Source organism: Bufo gargarizans, chromosome 1, assembly GCF_014858855.1.
Source record: "Bufo gargarizans isolate SCDJY-AF-19 chromosome 1, ASM1485885v1, whole genome shotgun sequence".
NCBI classification, from domain to species: domain Eukaryota; kingdom Metazoa; phylum Chordata; class Amphibia; order Anura; family Bufonidae; genus Bufo; species Bufo gargarizans.
The window spans coordinates 63490444-63507062 of NC_058080.1; the positions used below are offsets into that span (position 1 = coordinate 63490444).

Genomic DNA, 16619 nt, shown 5'->3' on the forward strand with positions numbered 1-16619 from the left:
TTCTAATGTACACGGCTTTATCCTTGTCCAGAGTGATTTTAAAAAGCTGTCTTTTGCCCTGGAGAACCTGACCTTTAAGAGGCATTCCGTTATAGAATTTCGTTATGGCCCGTGGTAATGGAATCCATATCGGAATGGTAAATCAACTCGAACTTGTAAAAACACAAGTTCGCTCATCCCTAAATGAATTTCTGTTCTGTACAGGTAACTTTTCAGTAGCTTGAGAGACCGCAACAAGCGGTTGAAACGTCGCTGCAATTTTTTTATTATATCGGCGCGCTGCTGGCTTTTTGTATTTTTCTTCTAACTTTTCAGTAGCTATTATCATCACATGCAGGATTACAATGACAAGTAACACCTCTGTATAGATAACACAGGATCCACCATTTACAATAGGTGATATCACAGCTTATCTACTCCCTCCTGACCTCCGCACAGGTCACAGAGCATGCCTAGAAAACTCTCCCATAGAAGTCAGTGGGGGTCCCCTCCTGACCATCGTGTCTATGGCCCATGGGGCTGCTCTTAAAGAACAGGAGGTCTTAACATATTTTAGGCCTAGTGGTCAGTGTAGAGAAAAGAGAGAGAGAAAAAAGTGTTTAATAAAAAAAGTTTACAGTAAAAAAAAATGTGCCCCTTTCCCTTCATCAAATAATTTTAGTAAAAAATTGCGGTTTTCGTATCGCATGACCTACCGCCTCAGCTGAACGCAGTTTAAAAAAAAAAAAAAAAAAACGGCCAAAACAGACTTTTTTTTTTTTTTTTTGGGGGGGGGGGTCAAAGTCAAATCCTTCAAACATCTCAAAAAATAAATAAAAGTGACATTTACAAAATAATGGAAACATAAAGTAGACATATGGGGAATGTGAAGTAATAACTATTTTAGGACTATACTGTCTTAAAAGAAGAGAAATTGTCATTTTTGAAATTTACAAATTTTTCCAAATTTTTGGTAAGTTTTTCACATTTACCACTCAAGAAGTGCAATGTGTTACGAGAGAACAGTCTCAGAACGACTTGGATCAGTGAAGGTGTTCCAAAGTTATTACCACATAAAGTGACTTGCGTCAGATTTCCAAAAATGTGGCCTGGTCCTTGAGGTGCAAAAAATGGTTCGGTACTAAAGGGGTTAAGTTTGAGAACGGCTCAATGGAAAGTCACAGGCAACTGATAAAGAAACATTGGGTAGCGCCTACTATGCTGTGCAATCAAGGGTCCATGTACCACAGGGGCAGACCGAATGACTACTATGTGGTCCTTGAGGAGAGAGGGGGGGGGGGCAGTCATATTTGGTCCCATTCCTTTTATAGTCCCTGCATTGTTAGCCCATGGAAAGGGGAGACTGACACCCAGGCCGTTCTGTCCTGACTGCAAATCCCAACACCCTTATGGGAGCTCGTTTTTGATCCTTTTTTTTATGGGTTCACGTCCTCTAGGTAGACCAGTGACTTAAAGGCATTCCTATAGATGCGGGATCTCCTGTGGTACAAGTCGCCAACTAAATAAGGCTGATCACCATGGTTCTTGGCAAGATTTTATTTTGTGGGTTTAGCTGCTTTGTGGTTCTTCGTTCTTACCGTATATGATAGATCTGCTGGTTTTTATTTCTTCATGTGTATACAGAGTTCAGCCACCAGGCGGCACTACTGCAACATGGTACAATCAGTGGGACTTTATCCTTTCTACAGTCCAGTTTTTCTGATGATTTTGCTATTTGTCTTTGCCAGGTTCTCAGACTTGTTCTCGCTAGGGATCGACCGATATTGATTTTTTTTAGGGCCGATACCGATAATTTGTGAACTTTCAGGCCGATAGCCAATAATTTATACCGATATTCAGTGAATTTTCATTTTAGAAAAAAAAAAATTCATACACAAATCTGCTGAAAGTGAATGTTTATTGTTACCGTGTATTTTTTTTTATTTTTTTTTGTAAATCTTTCTTTTTCATTTATACTTAATATATATATTTTTTTTTAACTAACTTTTAGCCCCCTTAGGGACTAGAACCCTTGTCCTATTCACTCTGATAGAGATCTATCAGGATGAATAGGACCTCACACTGTCCCTGCTGCTCTGTGCTTTGTGCCAGGGCTTCACGAGCATCCCGGCTGCCATGGTAACTGATCGGAGCCCCAGGCTTACACTGCTGGGGCTCCGATCGGAGGAGGAGGGGACCCTCTGGCCACTGCCACCAATGATTAATACTGGGGGGGGGGGGGGGGGCGCACTGCGCCACCAATGTTTTTAATACTGGGGTGGGGGTGGGGGACGCACTGCGCCACCAATGTTTTTAATGTGGGGGTGGGGGGCGCACTGTGCAATCAATGATTTATACTAGGGGGCCTGGGGGGGGGGTGCGCACTTCGCCACAAATGAAGATAAATCTCTTATTTATTCATATACAGGAGGCGGGAGCTGGCTGCAGAATCACATAGCCGGCTCCCGACCTCTATGAGCGGTAGCTGCGATCCGCGGCACCTGAGGGGTTAACTACCACGAATCGCGGCTACCGCCCATAGAGGTCGGGAGCCGGCTATGTGATCCTGCAGCTCCCGCCTCCTGTTCAATTTGAATGAATGAGAGATTTCTCTTCATTGGTGGCGCAGTGGCCACAGCCCCTCCCCTTCTCTTCCATCTGTCTCTTCATTGGCGGCAGCAGCAGCACAGGGGGAGGGAGACACTGCTTCCTTCTCCCCTGTGCTGCAGAGGGAACACGGAGAGCGCTGTCAGCAGCGCGATCTTTGTTCCCCATACATTATCGGAATATCGGCAAAATAGATGCCGATACCGATAACTGTCAAAATCCTGAATATTGGCCGATAATATCTGTAAAACCGATAATCGGTCGATCTTTAGTTCTCGCTGTACATTCTAGAGGCTGAAAATTACGTTAAATCTGCATCAGATTATCAAAATGTGTCACTTTCCATAAAAAAAAACAAAATAAAAACGCACCCTATGATCTATGGCACATTAAAAATCAATAAGGAGATGTTTGTGGGTGGCCTTCTAGTAAAATCAACTAGGCTCTATATACAATTGACCGCTAAGACAGGCATAGCACCTTTAACCTGTACTACACAAATGGTCCCTCTCGTCTCTAATCTAAATAGCGCAGCAGTTTTACTAAACTCGGCTGTCTCACACTTATTTTAAATAATAAGAATAAAAGTTAAATCTTATATTAAATACAACAAGGCATACTCAGTAAACAGCATACAGATATTTGAGACCACTGAGAATACTTTATAGTGGGTCTAATCTATAGACACCTACTATAAACATATGACATGGCCTTCACATGTATTTCAGTGCATAAAACACACCAAAATACGTATTAAAAAACACTGAGTGAACATGGCCTTATAATATGAAATCTCATTTTACTCTAAAATAAGGAAAATGTTGCTCTTAACCCCTTCCTGTCACTGCGCTACCGTTTCATGTCCTAGTAGATGCGCCACATTCTATTAGGATGCCGAGCTTTCCCTCGCGCCCTGCTGGAAGTATGAACACTGTTGCAGGAAGGTGTCGGCTCAACAATGACCGCGGCATCTAAGGGGTTCGACACAGGGAGAGGACAGATCACAGGGGCAGTTCTCTACTATTGCACGATCTGGCATAGGTATTTGCCCATTAGGACATATGTGGTATGAAAATAAAATGCAAAAAACAATGGTGGAATTTTTCCCCATTAACAAGAATAAAACTTTAAATTATATGTACACCAAAGTGGTAAAAAATATGCAACTCGGCCTGCAAAAAACACAAGCTCCTAAAGGGCTACGTAGATGAAAAGATGAAAATGTTATGCCTCAAACTTATTATTTTTTTTTTTTACTTCCCAAAAAGACACTTTTATTCAGCCAGAATACTAAACCTAAAAAAAAAAAAAAAAACTTCTATGAATTTGCTATGACCGTAATCGTACTGACCTGCGAATGCAGCTGACATGTCATTTTGGCCAAACAGTCTATGGTGTTCCAAAATAAACACAAAAGGCAGGGTCAGAAGAGCATTTTTTTTTTTTTTTTTTTTTTTTTTTTTTTTTCTGTTTTCTTTTCTCACCCCTCCTCGCAAAAAATTAATAAATGTGAATAAATTACATGTACCTCAGTGATGCCAGTAGAAAGTACAACTCGTCCCTCCACAAAAAAGCCTTGTGCAGCTTTGCCAGTAGAAAAATAAAAATGTTATGGCTCTTGGAATGCGACAATGATAAAATAAAAAGATAAAAAATTGCTTGGACCTGAAGACTCCAAATACGCTGTTGCTTAAAGAGGTCCTTTCCCTTTTTTTTTTTTTTTTTAAACTCCCCTCGCGGCTGCCCCTTTTTACCCCCCCCCCCCTTCTGTTTTTGCGCCCTATATGCTGATGGTTAGCACCAGTACAGGGAGGAGGAGACACCAGCAATTAGCCCGTGCCACAGCCAGGGAGAAGTAGATGCTATCTATTAGCATACAGGGCGCAAAAAACAGAATGAGGGCACAGCGGGTGAAAGATCCTCTTTAAAGGGGTTGTTCACCCCCAGATTCCTTTCAAGCAGACCTCCCCCCCCCCCCCCCCAAGCGTGGCTGGACAGGCAGAGGAGACCATACTTACCTGATCCCTGCCACTGGGTTCCAGCTCCTTCGTCGTCGTCCCCCACTGCAGATCTCTGGTCTCCCAGCATCGGCATCCAATATCTGGCTTCAGCAGTGACCCATGTCCCACATGTGCCCCAGTGACATGTTGCATGGGGGACACTGTAAATCATTTTGGGAAGCTTTGACCTCGATTTTAACTCCTAAACAGGTAAAGATAGGTCAAAATTGACACTTCCGATCTGTTTCTGAGAAAATTAGAGCCAAGACTGATATATCACATGGCCTTCAGCACAATGGCTCAGTGGTTAGCACTGGTGCCTTGCAGCACTGGGATCCTGGGTTCGAATCCAACCAAGGACAGTCTCTGCTTGGAGTTTGTATGTTCTCCCCGTGTTTGTGTGGGTTACCTCCAAAGACCTACTGATGGGAACTTACATTGTGAACTCCATTGGGGACAGTGTGATGTAATGTCTGTAAAGTGCTCCACCATCTGCCTGCAGCTCTAACGCCATGTTCAATGTGACCGGTTCCCTTTAAAACATCTCTTACAGGAGCTCAGGCAAAAGGGGAACCTCCTAATCGTGTACAGAAAAATAAAATTTACAAGCAGGGCAGATGAGAAAAAAGGAATATGTTTCATCTGGTTTTAAGATGTTAAAAATATACATTCCCTTTAAATACGTGGTTGGCTTTAACCTTTCCTGAGAATTCTGGTCTCTGGGGCTTTCACTAACTAGGCCCTTCCTTTTAAAAAACACTTTAAAGTCATGTGACTAGGAGTTTTTCAGGAATACAATATTGATGACCTATCCTCAGTATAGGTCGGCAATATTTGATTGGTGGGGATCGGACCCCTGGCACTACCGGCAGACAGCTTCTTGGAAGGGCAGCGGTGCTTGGAGGAGTACTGCAGCCTCCTCACAGCGCCGTACGTTGTAAAGTGGTTGTGCTTGGTATTGCAGCCCAGGCCCATTCACTTGACTGGAACTGAGCAGCACATAAGCCATATGACCAATGAACATGATGTCACTTGCCTAGGAAGAAGCCACGGCGCTCAGTGGTGGAGTCAGAAGTCAGCCTCCTGCCGATCTGGTATCGATGACCTATCCTGAGGATAGACCATCAATACCAAGCTCCCCCCGAAACCCTTTTAAGCAACTTGATATAAAGACTTCACGTCCACAATGAGCTAGAAAGGAATGCTGGGAGATTTTAGCTCTGAAGCCTCCATATTTGATAATGCAGCTCTCGACTATAATACAGTCTGTAATTCAGGATTGGCTCAAGATGAATGAATACAATGAATGTAGAAAGTTGGTTACATTTGTATGTAGATTAGGTCTATAATGATGTGGACACAGTAGATGCACCCCGGAGAATGTCCATATAAATAAAGGAACGACTTTCTGCGGATCTGATTTCAAGGCGTCTATGTTTTTATAGGGTTTGTTTAAATTTCACAAAGCAGAAGCTTTCCGCACCCGTCCTGATGATTGGATTTGTACGCAGACGACATGCGATACGCTGAATGTAGGGGAATGTGCCCTGAAGTCTTCACCGTATTGTTCTAATTATCTGCCCGTTACCTCATCCGAAAAACACCCACAATACTGAAGTCTTATGTCAGACGGAGCAAACAGAGCGGGTGTACAGTGTACCTGATCTACAAAGCACACGGGAAGGAACAGTTTATACGTTTTGAGTGCAAATAATTTAATAGAATTGGAAAAAAACAAAAACAAATATTCTGCCTTAGTTTTATTTTTATGGCGTTCTGTTTTTTAAAACTGACCTCATCTTATCTTCCTTTATATACCATTTTCTTATGTTTTAATACTGAAAAATAAAAACTTTATTACAAACCAAAACCTTTATTTGCTGTCATGAGGAAGGACCCATATATCTAAGAGGTCTGAAACGCGTAGCTGTATACTTGCATTACGGATTTTAACGCTGGAATAAAGGTCATTCTTAATTACACCTGAATTGAGCTGGATACTCCTTTTTTTTTTTTTTTTTTTTTTTTTTTTTTTTTTTTTTCAAAACATTTATTTATATTTGTTTTTGTTTGCTTTTTTTTGTGGGGTGGTCTATAGTTTTTACTAACCCCATCTTGGAGTAAAAATGACTGATTAGTTTCTCTTAAATGTTTTGGGGGGGAGGCAAAGCAACGAAAAATGATGGATCAGCCATTTTGAGTTTCTTTTTTTCCTATTTAAGGCATTTACCGTACAGGATAAATGCATTTATTTTTAACTGGGGTTTTGGGACACAGCAGTTCAAATTTTTATTTTTTTATGGAGAAAGGGGGTAAATTGTTGTCTTTAAAAACTTTGACAATTTTTTTAAAAACTTAGGGGAATTGAACATGCGATCATCTGATCGCTTCTCCCATAGAATGCAATGGATTATCTTTTACAACCTGTGGGAGTTTCATTATGTTCCTTTGTGGCAGTGCTCCATAGGATCACCTCTGTGGTAAGCCTCGGCCGCCTCTAGCAAGCTCAAGGCTACCACAACGAACAAACTGCTCCTCTTGATCTCTGGATGGGGGTGGGGGGTTAGGGCCCCGGGAGAGCAGCACTGCCGGGAAAAAGCCTATTGGATGTTATGGTCACAATTGACTATGGAATCTCAGCGGTTAAATGTCCGCATTTGGCGTCATCACCAATCGGGCATTAGCTCCTGGTGTCTGCTGTTTAAAACAGCAGAAACCCGCAGCAGTGGCACCTGCTCATCTTCTGAGTGGGTGCCTTTCTTAGTTGGCGGATTTCCGCCGTACATGTACAGTCAAGGTCTGGAAGGGGTTAATACACAAGAATATTCTGCTGGCCTTAGAAGCAGCCAATTGACATTGCATTCTGTTCTTTAGTCTCTCATCTACCAGGTACTTCTAGTCGGACTTCTCCAGGACATGGGCAACAGAGCTCATTGCAATTAAAGCTTGCTGTATTTCAATTATTGCCTAACTCTGTTAATTATTGTATTAAGAATTGGTACTTGGACATTGCATAATGTGACACCATAATGCAAGAAATGGGGGAAAGGTTGTTGACACTTCTGTGACTGTGGCCAAATATGCTTAAAGGGAACCTGTCACTTGGATTTTGTGTATAGAGCTGAGGACATGGTCTGCTAGATGGCCGCTAGCACATCCGCAATATCCAGTCCCCATAGCTCCGTGTGCTTTTGTGTCAAAAAAACGATTTTATATATATGTAAATGAACTTTAGATGAGTCCTGTCTCCTCCATGCTTCAGAGAGGAGTCCAGTGTTCTCTGACTCTGAGCCCAGCACCACCTCGCATCCTCTGAATCTCCTCCTTGCTCCCCGACGTCACAAAGCTAGAGCACCGTAATCTCGCGATGTGCGAGCTAGCGCATGCGCAGTTCGTTCCCTGAGGCTGATGCTAGCACAGGGAAGGAACACTATGCAGACACTGCGCATGCGCTAGCTCGCGCATCGCGAGATTACGGCGCTCTAGCTTTGTGACATCGGGGAGCAATGAGGAGATTTGGAGGATGCGGGGCGGTGCTGGGCTCAGAGTGAGAGAACGCTGGACTCATCTCTGACGGGACTCATCTAAGGTTAATTTGCATATCTATAAAATTGTTTTTTGGACACAATAAAAGCACACAGAGCTATGGGGACTGGGTATTGCGGATGTGCTAGCGGCGATCTAGCAGCCCATGTCCTCAGCTCTATACCCAAAATTCAGGTGACAGGTTCCCTTTAAAGTGAATGTCTGCCTTTTTTCATAATTTGCCTATAGTCCTAAGACTATCGTTTTTTCCTTATCTTGAGATGTGCCTTTCACTTCCATAAAACGTAACTTTTATTACAGCTGAATCATTATTACTGACCATTAAATCTACCTATTTAAAAACTATCAGTTGTGTTGCCTATTTTTTTGTTAATGGATCAGTTTATACTCTGTTCCCTATCTGGACTGTAATGCAATAAGGGGCTGGAAGCTGCGTGCTGGCTCCAGACTCCCCCCTATTCTTATGCTGAATACACTTGTGTTTAGACTGAATACACTTATTGCTGAATACACTCGATATTAATAGGCTACACCCCTGCTCTAAAAACACCCTCAATGACTGTCCCCCGACATGTTTCGCCAGCTAACCTGGCGTCTTCAGGGGATCGGACAGTCTACGAATTGTTGGGCGTTGCATGGATCTTTTATAGACTCCCACGGTGGCGTCATGTCTCTATACTAATTATGTGATCTATTAAATTACATTTCATTTTCATCTGCTTGGCCATTGGGCCAGGTGTATCAGACGCTCCACCCTTAGGAATCTCCACGTATCACCTACTATCCTCCCAAATCTCGCATTTTCTTACCTCGTCCTGCGCACGTCACTGGACTTAAAATTCTTACCCTTACGGCTTTCATTCCGTGCATGTCAGGGAACTTAGTCTGTTTCTCGCACTGTGATCGTTACTGCGCATGTTTCCGGACTTAGGTGATTTTCTGTCACTCCACAATAATTGCACTGCTGTAGACTATAGAGCAGGAATCATTGAAGTAATAATGTGGATCAATAAAGCGAGTATGTTACAAATGGTATCGGGGTTGTAAATGCATAGTCTAGAGCAGTGCAATTGTTTTTGTATAATTTCCCATAATTGCTCTGCTTCTTTGTACAGTCATAACTGTGAAGGAAGAGGTCTTCTTTAGGGCTTCCCTAATATATTTTTCAGCCTAATTATTCCCTGTTTCAGCTGCATAGCTAGATGCATTTCTCTCAGAAGCAGGGGCATCTGTCTGACAACAGGCAGTGAACTGCAAATTAGGTGGAAGGGAGACCCCTAGTGGCCATGACTTTATAGCTTTTTTTTTTTTTTTCAGGTAGATGCAGGCAGATAATTTTTTTTTAATGAAGTGATTTAGAAATTTGCTAATCGCACTATTCTGTATTATGTGAAAGTACAGTGACTCTTTTAAACTTCGCAGGTGATAAATTTATTCCTGTGAGCAATGATTCATACTCGCTACCATTTGGGTGAACCCCTTTCAGATTTATTCTTATTAAGTCTACCACTTCAACATGAGGGATGCGGAGTCTAGTAATATTCTGACCTCCTCCACCCCGCCTTGCAGTGTTTTGGGATACTGCCCCCTTACTCATACATGAAGTATAGGGCGGACTCTCCTGAGACGTGGCATGGGAGGAGGCCAGAATGCTGCCACTCTCTGCATCCCTCATGTTGTTAAAGAGTTTGTCCGGTTTCTGATCTTGATGACCTATCCTTAGGATAGGTCATCAATATCAGACCAGAGGTTGTCCGACTCCAGGCATTCGAAGAGAACGCAGCGACCAGCAGGTATAATTACAGCTCTGCCGTCCCATTCACTTGAACAGGAAGGTGCACTTGCAGTTGCACTCCATCTCGTTCAAGTGAATGTAACGGCTGAGTTGCAATTACACTGCCCACCGCTACGATGTGGACAGCGAACATGTAAACCGTGAAGAGAAAGCGACCGCCCTGTTCTGTTCATACAGCTGATCGTCGGGGGTGCTGGGAGTTGGACCACTGCAGATCTGATTATTGATGATGTATCCTGAGGATAGGTCGTCAATATAAAAAAAAAAAAGTGGACAACCCCCTTTAATTAAGGAATCATGACTTGTCTTGTGTATGAGAACCTCAGGTTTCGGCTTCCTTGGACGACCAATCTCTGCTCGGGTGGTTACACATAATAAATCCATAGTGCCATTCATTTTGCTGCTCACGTAAATATTTATGGCTGCAGTAAATATTCGGCAGGGTTAGTAACACGCCAACGCCAAGATAAAACAAACCGTCAGCTTTTACTAGAAATCGGAGCTCGAAATAAACCCCAGAAACGCTGCCAACATTTTTGTTACACTCTGCGATCCTTCACTCGTACACCCCTCGCTGTAGGGTTCCTCCTTTTATATAGATACTGTGTGTTGGAGAAAGACCGAGCGAGATCTTCAAGGAGAGCCTAGAAACCTATGGATCCCCTCTTCATAGCAGTCCCTGAGCTTCCATAGTGAGGAGCATGTCTAAGTGTGTCCTGAAGGTCTCATAAGAGCTTCTCCAAGAGCTAAACCGCAGAAAGTTTTGGAGTTTCTGATGCATTCATTGGTATGGCATGGTCCTCATTGGGTTAATAGGGTAAACTTCTCATCAAACAGTGTTTGGTCCACTCTTTAGGATTTATATTATATATATTTTTTTTTATGTCTTAACAGATTTGCAATGTTTCACAATGTTCGGATCCCCTATGAAAACCTATTAAACCGCACGGGAGATATTTCCTCCAGTGGGAACTACACAAGTGCATACAAGGTGCTATTACAGATGCATATATATGTAGTTATTGTACTTTATTATGTGTGATTTTATAGAGATCTATGTCTGTTGATCTTTGTATCGATCAGTCATCTATCTACCGGTCACCTCTCCATCTAATCTCCTTCTCTCTGGAGTGTCAAACGGCTCACCAGGAGATAAGTCATTTAAAAGGGTTTTCCGGGAATAGAATATTGATGACCTATAGTTGGGATAGGTCATCAGTATCTATTTGGTGGTGATTGGATTCCCAGCACCTCCGCTGGATCACGTGGCCTATGTGCGGTCACGTGGCCAATGTGCAACTTGGTCCCATTCAACTGAATGAGCCTGGGTTGCAATACCAAGCACAGCCACTATACAATGTACGGCACTGTTAGGAGGCTGCAGCGCTCACCAGAGCACCACCTCGGTTACAGTGCTTGGAGTTCTCAGGGTAGGTCATCAGTATTCTACTTCCGCAAAACCCATCAAATGCTTTAGATGGGAATATCCCTTTAAATGAACATTCTAGTTAAAACCAAGCTTGGGTTTGCTCAATCACGCAGTGCCCTCCATAAGTTACTCGCTCACACTGTACCCCCAGTAGTGCCAGTCACCGAGAGGCCCCTTAGGGCAAGTTAACACACTGAGGAGTGACTCAGATTTTGTGCTCGTGTACATGACCGCAAGGGCTCTGTATTGCAGACCACAAACAGCAGTTTGACTTGAATGGGTCCACGATGCAAAAGATAAGACATGTTCTATCTTTTGCGGAACGGAGGCACTGATTAGAAGCTCACGGAAAAAGCCACAAAGGGCTTTCATTGGCTTTCGGGTCTGTGCCGCCGCACTGCAAAAGATAAGACATGTCCTACCTTTTGCCGTATCTTGCGGATCGCGGACCTGTTTGCGGTCTGCAGCACGGCCCTTACGTTTGTGTGCATGAGCACTTTAGCTGTAGATTCCACTGACTGATGGGAAACCATCCAGATAATAAAAACGTGGCTGCACAACATTTCACATGCAAACAATTGAACTAAGTGGGGATCCTTCTAAATTAAAGTGGTATTATACCGGCTGCGGAAGCCACCTTGACGCCTGGTGGATGGGCCCGACACACGTTTGATCAAAAATGTGCGCAAAGAGCTTCCATTTCTTCATTTATAGTCGGTATAATACCACTTTAATTTAGAATGAGCCCCACTTCTTAGTTCTATTGTTTGCTTGTGAAATGTTGTGCAGCCATGTTTTTATTATCTGCATGCTTGCTTTATGGATATGCACCTGGGACCATGTTTGTGTAAGGGTACTTTCACACTAGCGGTATTCTTTTCCAGCATTGAGTTCCATCCTAGTGGCTCTATACCGGAAAAGAACTGATCAGTTTTATCCCCATGCATTCTGAATGGGGAGCAATCCGTTCAGGATGTCATCGGTTCAGTCTTTTTGACTTTTCAGGACGGAGATAATACCGCAGCATGCTACGGTTTTATCTCTGTCCAAAATTCCGAAACCTATGCCGGATCCGGAATTTTTTTACATAGGCATGTATTAGTGCCGGATCCGGCATTCAAATTGGCGCATTGACTGCTTCGGTATTCCGGTCTGCGTGCAAAAAATTAATGCCGGGTTCCGTTTTTCCGGATGACACTGGAGAGACGGATCCGGCATTTAAATGCATGTGTCATACGGATCAGGATTCTGATCCGTCTGACAAATGCCATCAGTTTGCATGCGTTTTGACGGATCCGGCAGGCAGTTCCGATGACGGAAGTGTGATACGAAACCATCAACATGTGAATCCTTTTTTAATCGGTAAACCATCAAAGGCTACCAACCCACAAATCTCTTTATTTATTTTTTATTATTCCGTTTGTACCTATAATTTGATCTGATTATTTTAGTTTCTATTGTATCTTTTTGCTTAGTGTTGCTTGTGTTAAATAGGACCCATCACCTTTCCTGATGTCTGTGCAATAACTACCTCCATTAGCTATGAAATAATTCATGTGTGTGTGTGTGTGTGTGTGTGTGTGTGTGTGTGTTTTTTTTTTATAATTCATTTTTTCATTCCTCTGTTATGCCACCTAAAAAAATATTCATAATTTGATAGTGTTTGTGAGACATGCCTCACTGACAAGGGGAAAGGGTACACCCAGTGTAGTCGCACATTTCCAGGAGGCATAACAGAAGAACATCACAATGCAGTACTGTCCAGTTCTAACTAAAGGTTCCCAGAATTTACCAAACTAGCTATAGAACTGGAAGAGAGGAGGGTTATATAGGGAGAGGGGAAGCTGTATATTTTATAGTGCCCTGGACTCCTAGGGTCGAGGTGGTATAATTATCGCTATTGACTTGGAGAAAAGTATTCCACACTAAATAAAAAGCAAGTATCTTCTTTGTTGCCTCATACCAGCTCTTCATAGTTTCTTTGGGGCTAGTTTTATAACTGTGTAGATATTTTATTTATTTTCTGACTTTTTTTTAAATATTGTTTTGGCATTTCCTGCAGGACCCAAAGCAGCGTCTTGGCGCTTCTCTCGGCACTCTGTCCAGTGGTAGGGTATCAATCATTAGCATGGTAGTCACAAACCTGAAGCTTGCCATTACCATTGCTATCCGTTTCTCTGCAACACGCCGTCAGTTTGGGCCAACTGAAAAGGAAGAAATACCAGTTCTGGAGTACCAGTTACAGGTACATGATTTTTTTAAAAATCATTTTGTGTGTGTATATAATAAAAATGTTGGTGCTTTATTCTATATCTAGAATATCTGTATAATATTCTAGAGTTAGATGTCTACAGCCAAACCACTGCGTCAATAGCCACACAGTATTCTGGTATTTTATAAACCACCTTGACCACCAGTGCGGTATCGTGGGGTTCACTTATTGTGTATTTCAAATTGTATGACACTTATCCTACCACGTTATAGTTCTTTTTATGATATTACATTTGTATTGGTCTCTGATAAGTGAAAAGGAATCGGGTTCCCTCTCACTATACTCCAAGTGCCTCCCATGATTAGTGTTCTATTCCCAGTCCCTCCCATGATTACAGTTCTACTCCCAGCCCCGCCTATGAGGTTTACACAGCACAGTAGTGGCTAGTCTCCTTTTGTTTTCTCCCTCTAACTCAACCATAGTGTTTTGAGTTTGGGCTAGGTAGAAAATGATGGTATTGGAAGCTACCTGAGAAACATTCAACTATGAATTCCCAAAGGAGAGAAAACTTACTGTATAGACCATCGTGCTTGTGCCAAGGATGTGCATTCAATAACAGTCCCGTATGGTGCCCATAGATTTTAGAAAAAGTCTACAATTTAGACCACAGACCCTATGCCAAAGATATATAGGTATGCAATAAAGACAGCTCCAGTGGTGCCTACAGAGTAGATGTCTCCATAGGCATCAACGTTGGCTAATAATGAAGGGAACTAGACTAGAACCGGCACCTGGATGGGTACCCCATAGGGTTTTCCCTCATATGTCATCTATTGTTATTAATAGTTCTGATAAAAGATGGATCGCGAATATGTAAGGTTAACAGGGAATTCCAGAAGGACATGTAGTAAATCTTCTTCATCCACTATTGCCCTTGCTCTCTTGTGAAGTCCAATGAACTTGCCTTTATAAATGGAACTGGGGGGGCAGTTGATCTCTCTATGGAACCATAGAATATACATATTACAGATCAGCATATTCCGTAACTGAAGACTTTTGACTAGTCCGTACCCCATGGCATTTCTAGCAAGTGTAACCCAAAGTTGTTTGTTTCCCAAGAGTAGCTAGGCGCCCAGGCGTTTTATAGAAGTACTTTGTCCTTTTCTATTTGGATGGAGATGCGTTGTGTATCCTATTTGCCGTGCGTTCCATCACTCATGAAAGCATTTTTACTATTTAAGAATCCTCAAATTTCTTATGTTCAAAAATGTTACATTTTATTCCTTGGGATAATGAGCATGACATTTAGATGAGAGGAAAACTGATACTGATGGTGGAAAAACTCGGCTCTTGTTTCTGCAGCAATTAAATTTGTCCAATTTTACTGCAAAGTTGAGCAAAGACATCAATTTCCTGAAAGCCAGGATTATACCAGAAATAAGGCTTGATTGCACGAGCCACTTATGGTGGAAAATAAAGCCAGTCAGCTGTGATAAAGGCCATGCATAATATAGAGGTGCAGTGCGTCTCCTGTCCGTCGACAGGAGAGCTGCTTCTATGCTGGCTCCATCAACGTTGCGACCAAGGCTTCTCATCTCTAATGGCATCAATATTTGCACACCGTAGGCCTTCAGTTATATTCATTAAAACGTTTTTCCGAGATATTTTACTGATGACCTCCTCTGGATATCCTCTGAATTGATGAGTAGTTATGAGCTGTTAGGAAGGTAAAGATGAGCGCTAATTATTGAGCAGTCAGACCGATCCTCTGGATAGGTCATCAGACTCTGATCTGTGGGGGTCCGAAAGCCAGAACCCCCGCCAATCAGCTGTTTGAGAAGGCATTGGTGCTTTCTCTCTGCTCACCAAGCACAGCGTCATCCATTTGATATAGCGGCTGTGCTTGGTGTCGCAACTCAGCCCCATTCACTTCATTGAGGTTGAGCTGCACCTGGGCCATATTACCAATGAATATGTTGTCACTGCCCTAGGGAAAGCACGAAGGCTGCAGCGCTGGTGCCTTCTCAAACAGCTGATCGGTGGGGGTCCCGGGTGTTGGAATTGTTATTACATGGGGAATGCATGAAGCTTTTAAAACAGACATGTCTAGCCTGATTCTTCATCAGAAAGGAATCCGAGGAAGGATCATCCATTGTCACCATCAAGGGCCACGTCCAGTGTATATTGTGTTTTGTCTTCTGCTGTATCAGATTTTTTCAGGGGCCAGAATATGAGGAAACTGACTGAGATGGAACGTAATCTACTTAACTTGTGGCTTTATGCAGGAGCCCATCACTGTGCCTCATGGTCTGCACGTGGTGGTCTTGTGTTGTCCCCATTGTATTTTATATCAGTGTTAGAATTACTGCAGAAACAGAAACTTTTTGTAAAATCCTCCCAGTCTGTTCTTTTATTTTGTACAACGTCATCGGCAGACTTCTAAGGGTCATTTTGTCCCTTAGAACAGATTTCCATGTTGAACTTGTACTGCTTACTTGTAGACTGTGTCCGTCATATTGATCATATAACATCTTCTAAGTGTATTTCACTTGTATTCTTGTTTCATTTAACTTTTTATTTTATTTATTTTTCCTTTTTTTTTTTTTTTTTTTTTTTTTTTTTTTTCCAGCAATGGAGGTTGATCCCTTATCTGGCTGCAGCTTATGCTTTAGACTACTTCTCCGTGAGCTTCTTTTTTAACTTAATTGAGCTTCAGATCGGGATTCTTATGAAAGATCGGAGCCCAAGACAGGTAAATACTGTACACTTTATAGTTATGTTTCTATTCTGGCAGAAAAGTGGCGACAAGACTTTATATTCAAGAATATGGCAAAAAAATGTGAATGAGTACTCGGCACAGGAACTGTGGTCCCCGTTCTTGAGTCTCGTGAGGGTATTATCCATCTCAAAGTATCCACGCTAGAAATCGGACACCAGCAATGACCTGCTACTGGGAGGGGTCAGCATAGCAGTTGGGGATATACAAGGCTGGTCCTACATGAGGTTACACCCCCCCCCCCTTTCCCAGTAGTTAAAACAGAGCTAAACTTA

General features: G+C 42.6%; 1 protein-coding gene across 4 annotated transcripts in view; it reads left to right on the top strand.

Moving 5' to 3' along the window:
* ACOX3 (acyl-CoA oxidase 3, pristanoyl) overlaps positions 1–16619 on the top strand; it is an 83705-nt gene that overhangs the window by 25474 nt on the left and 41612 nt on the right. For all 4 annotated transcript variants that reach the window (XM_044295836.1, XM_044295843.1, XM_044295859.1 and 1 more), the window contains exons 8-10: positions 10822–10918; positions 13419–13601; positions 16198–16320. In XM_044295836.1, coding sequence (XP_044151771.1) covers positions 10822–10918; positions 13419–13601; positions 16198–16320 — 403 coding nt within the window. The remainder of the gene's footprint in view (positions 1–10821; positions 10919–13418; positions 13602–16197; positions 16321–16619) is intronic.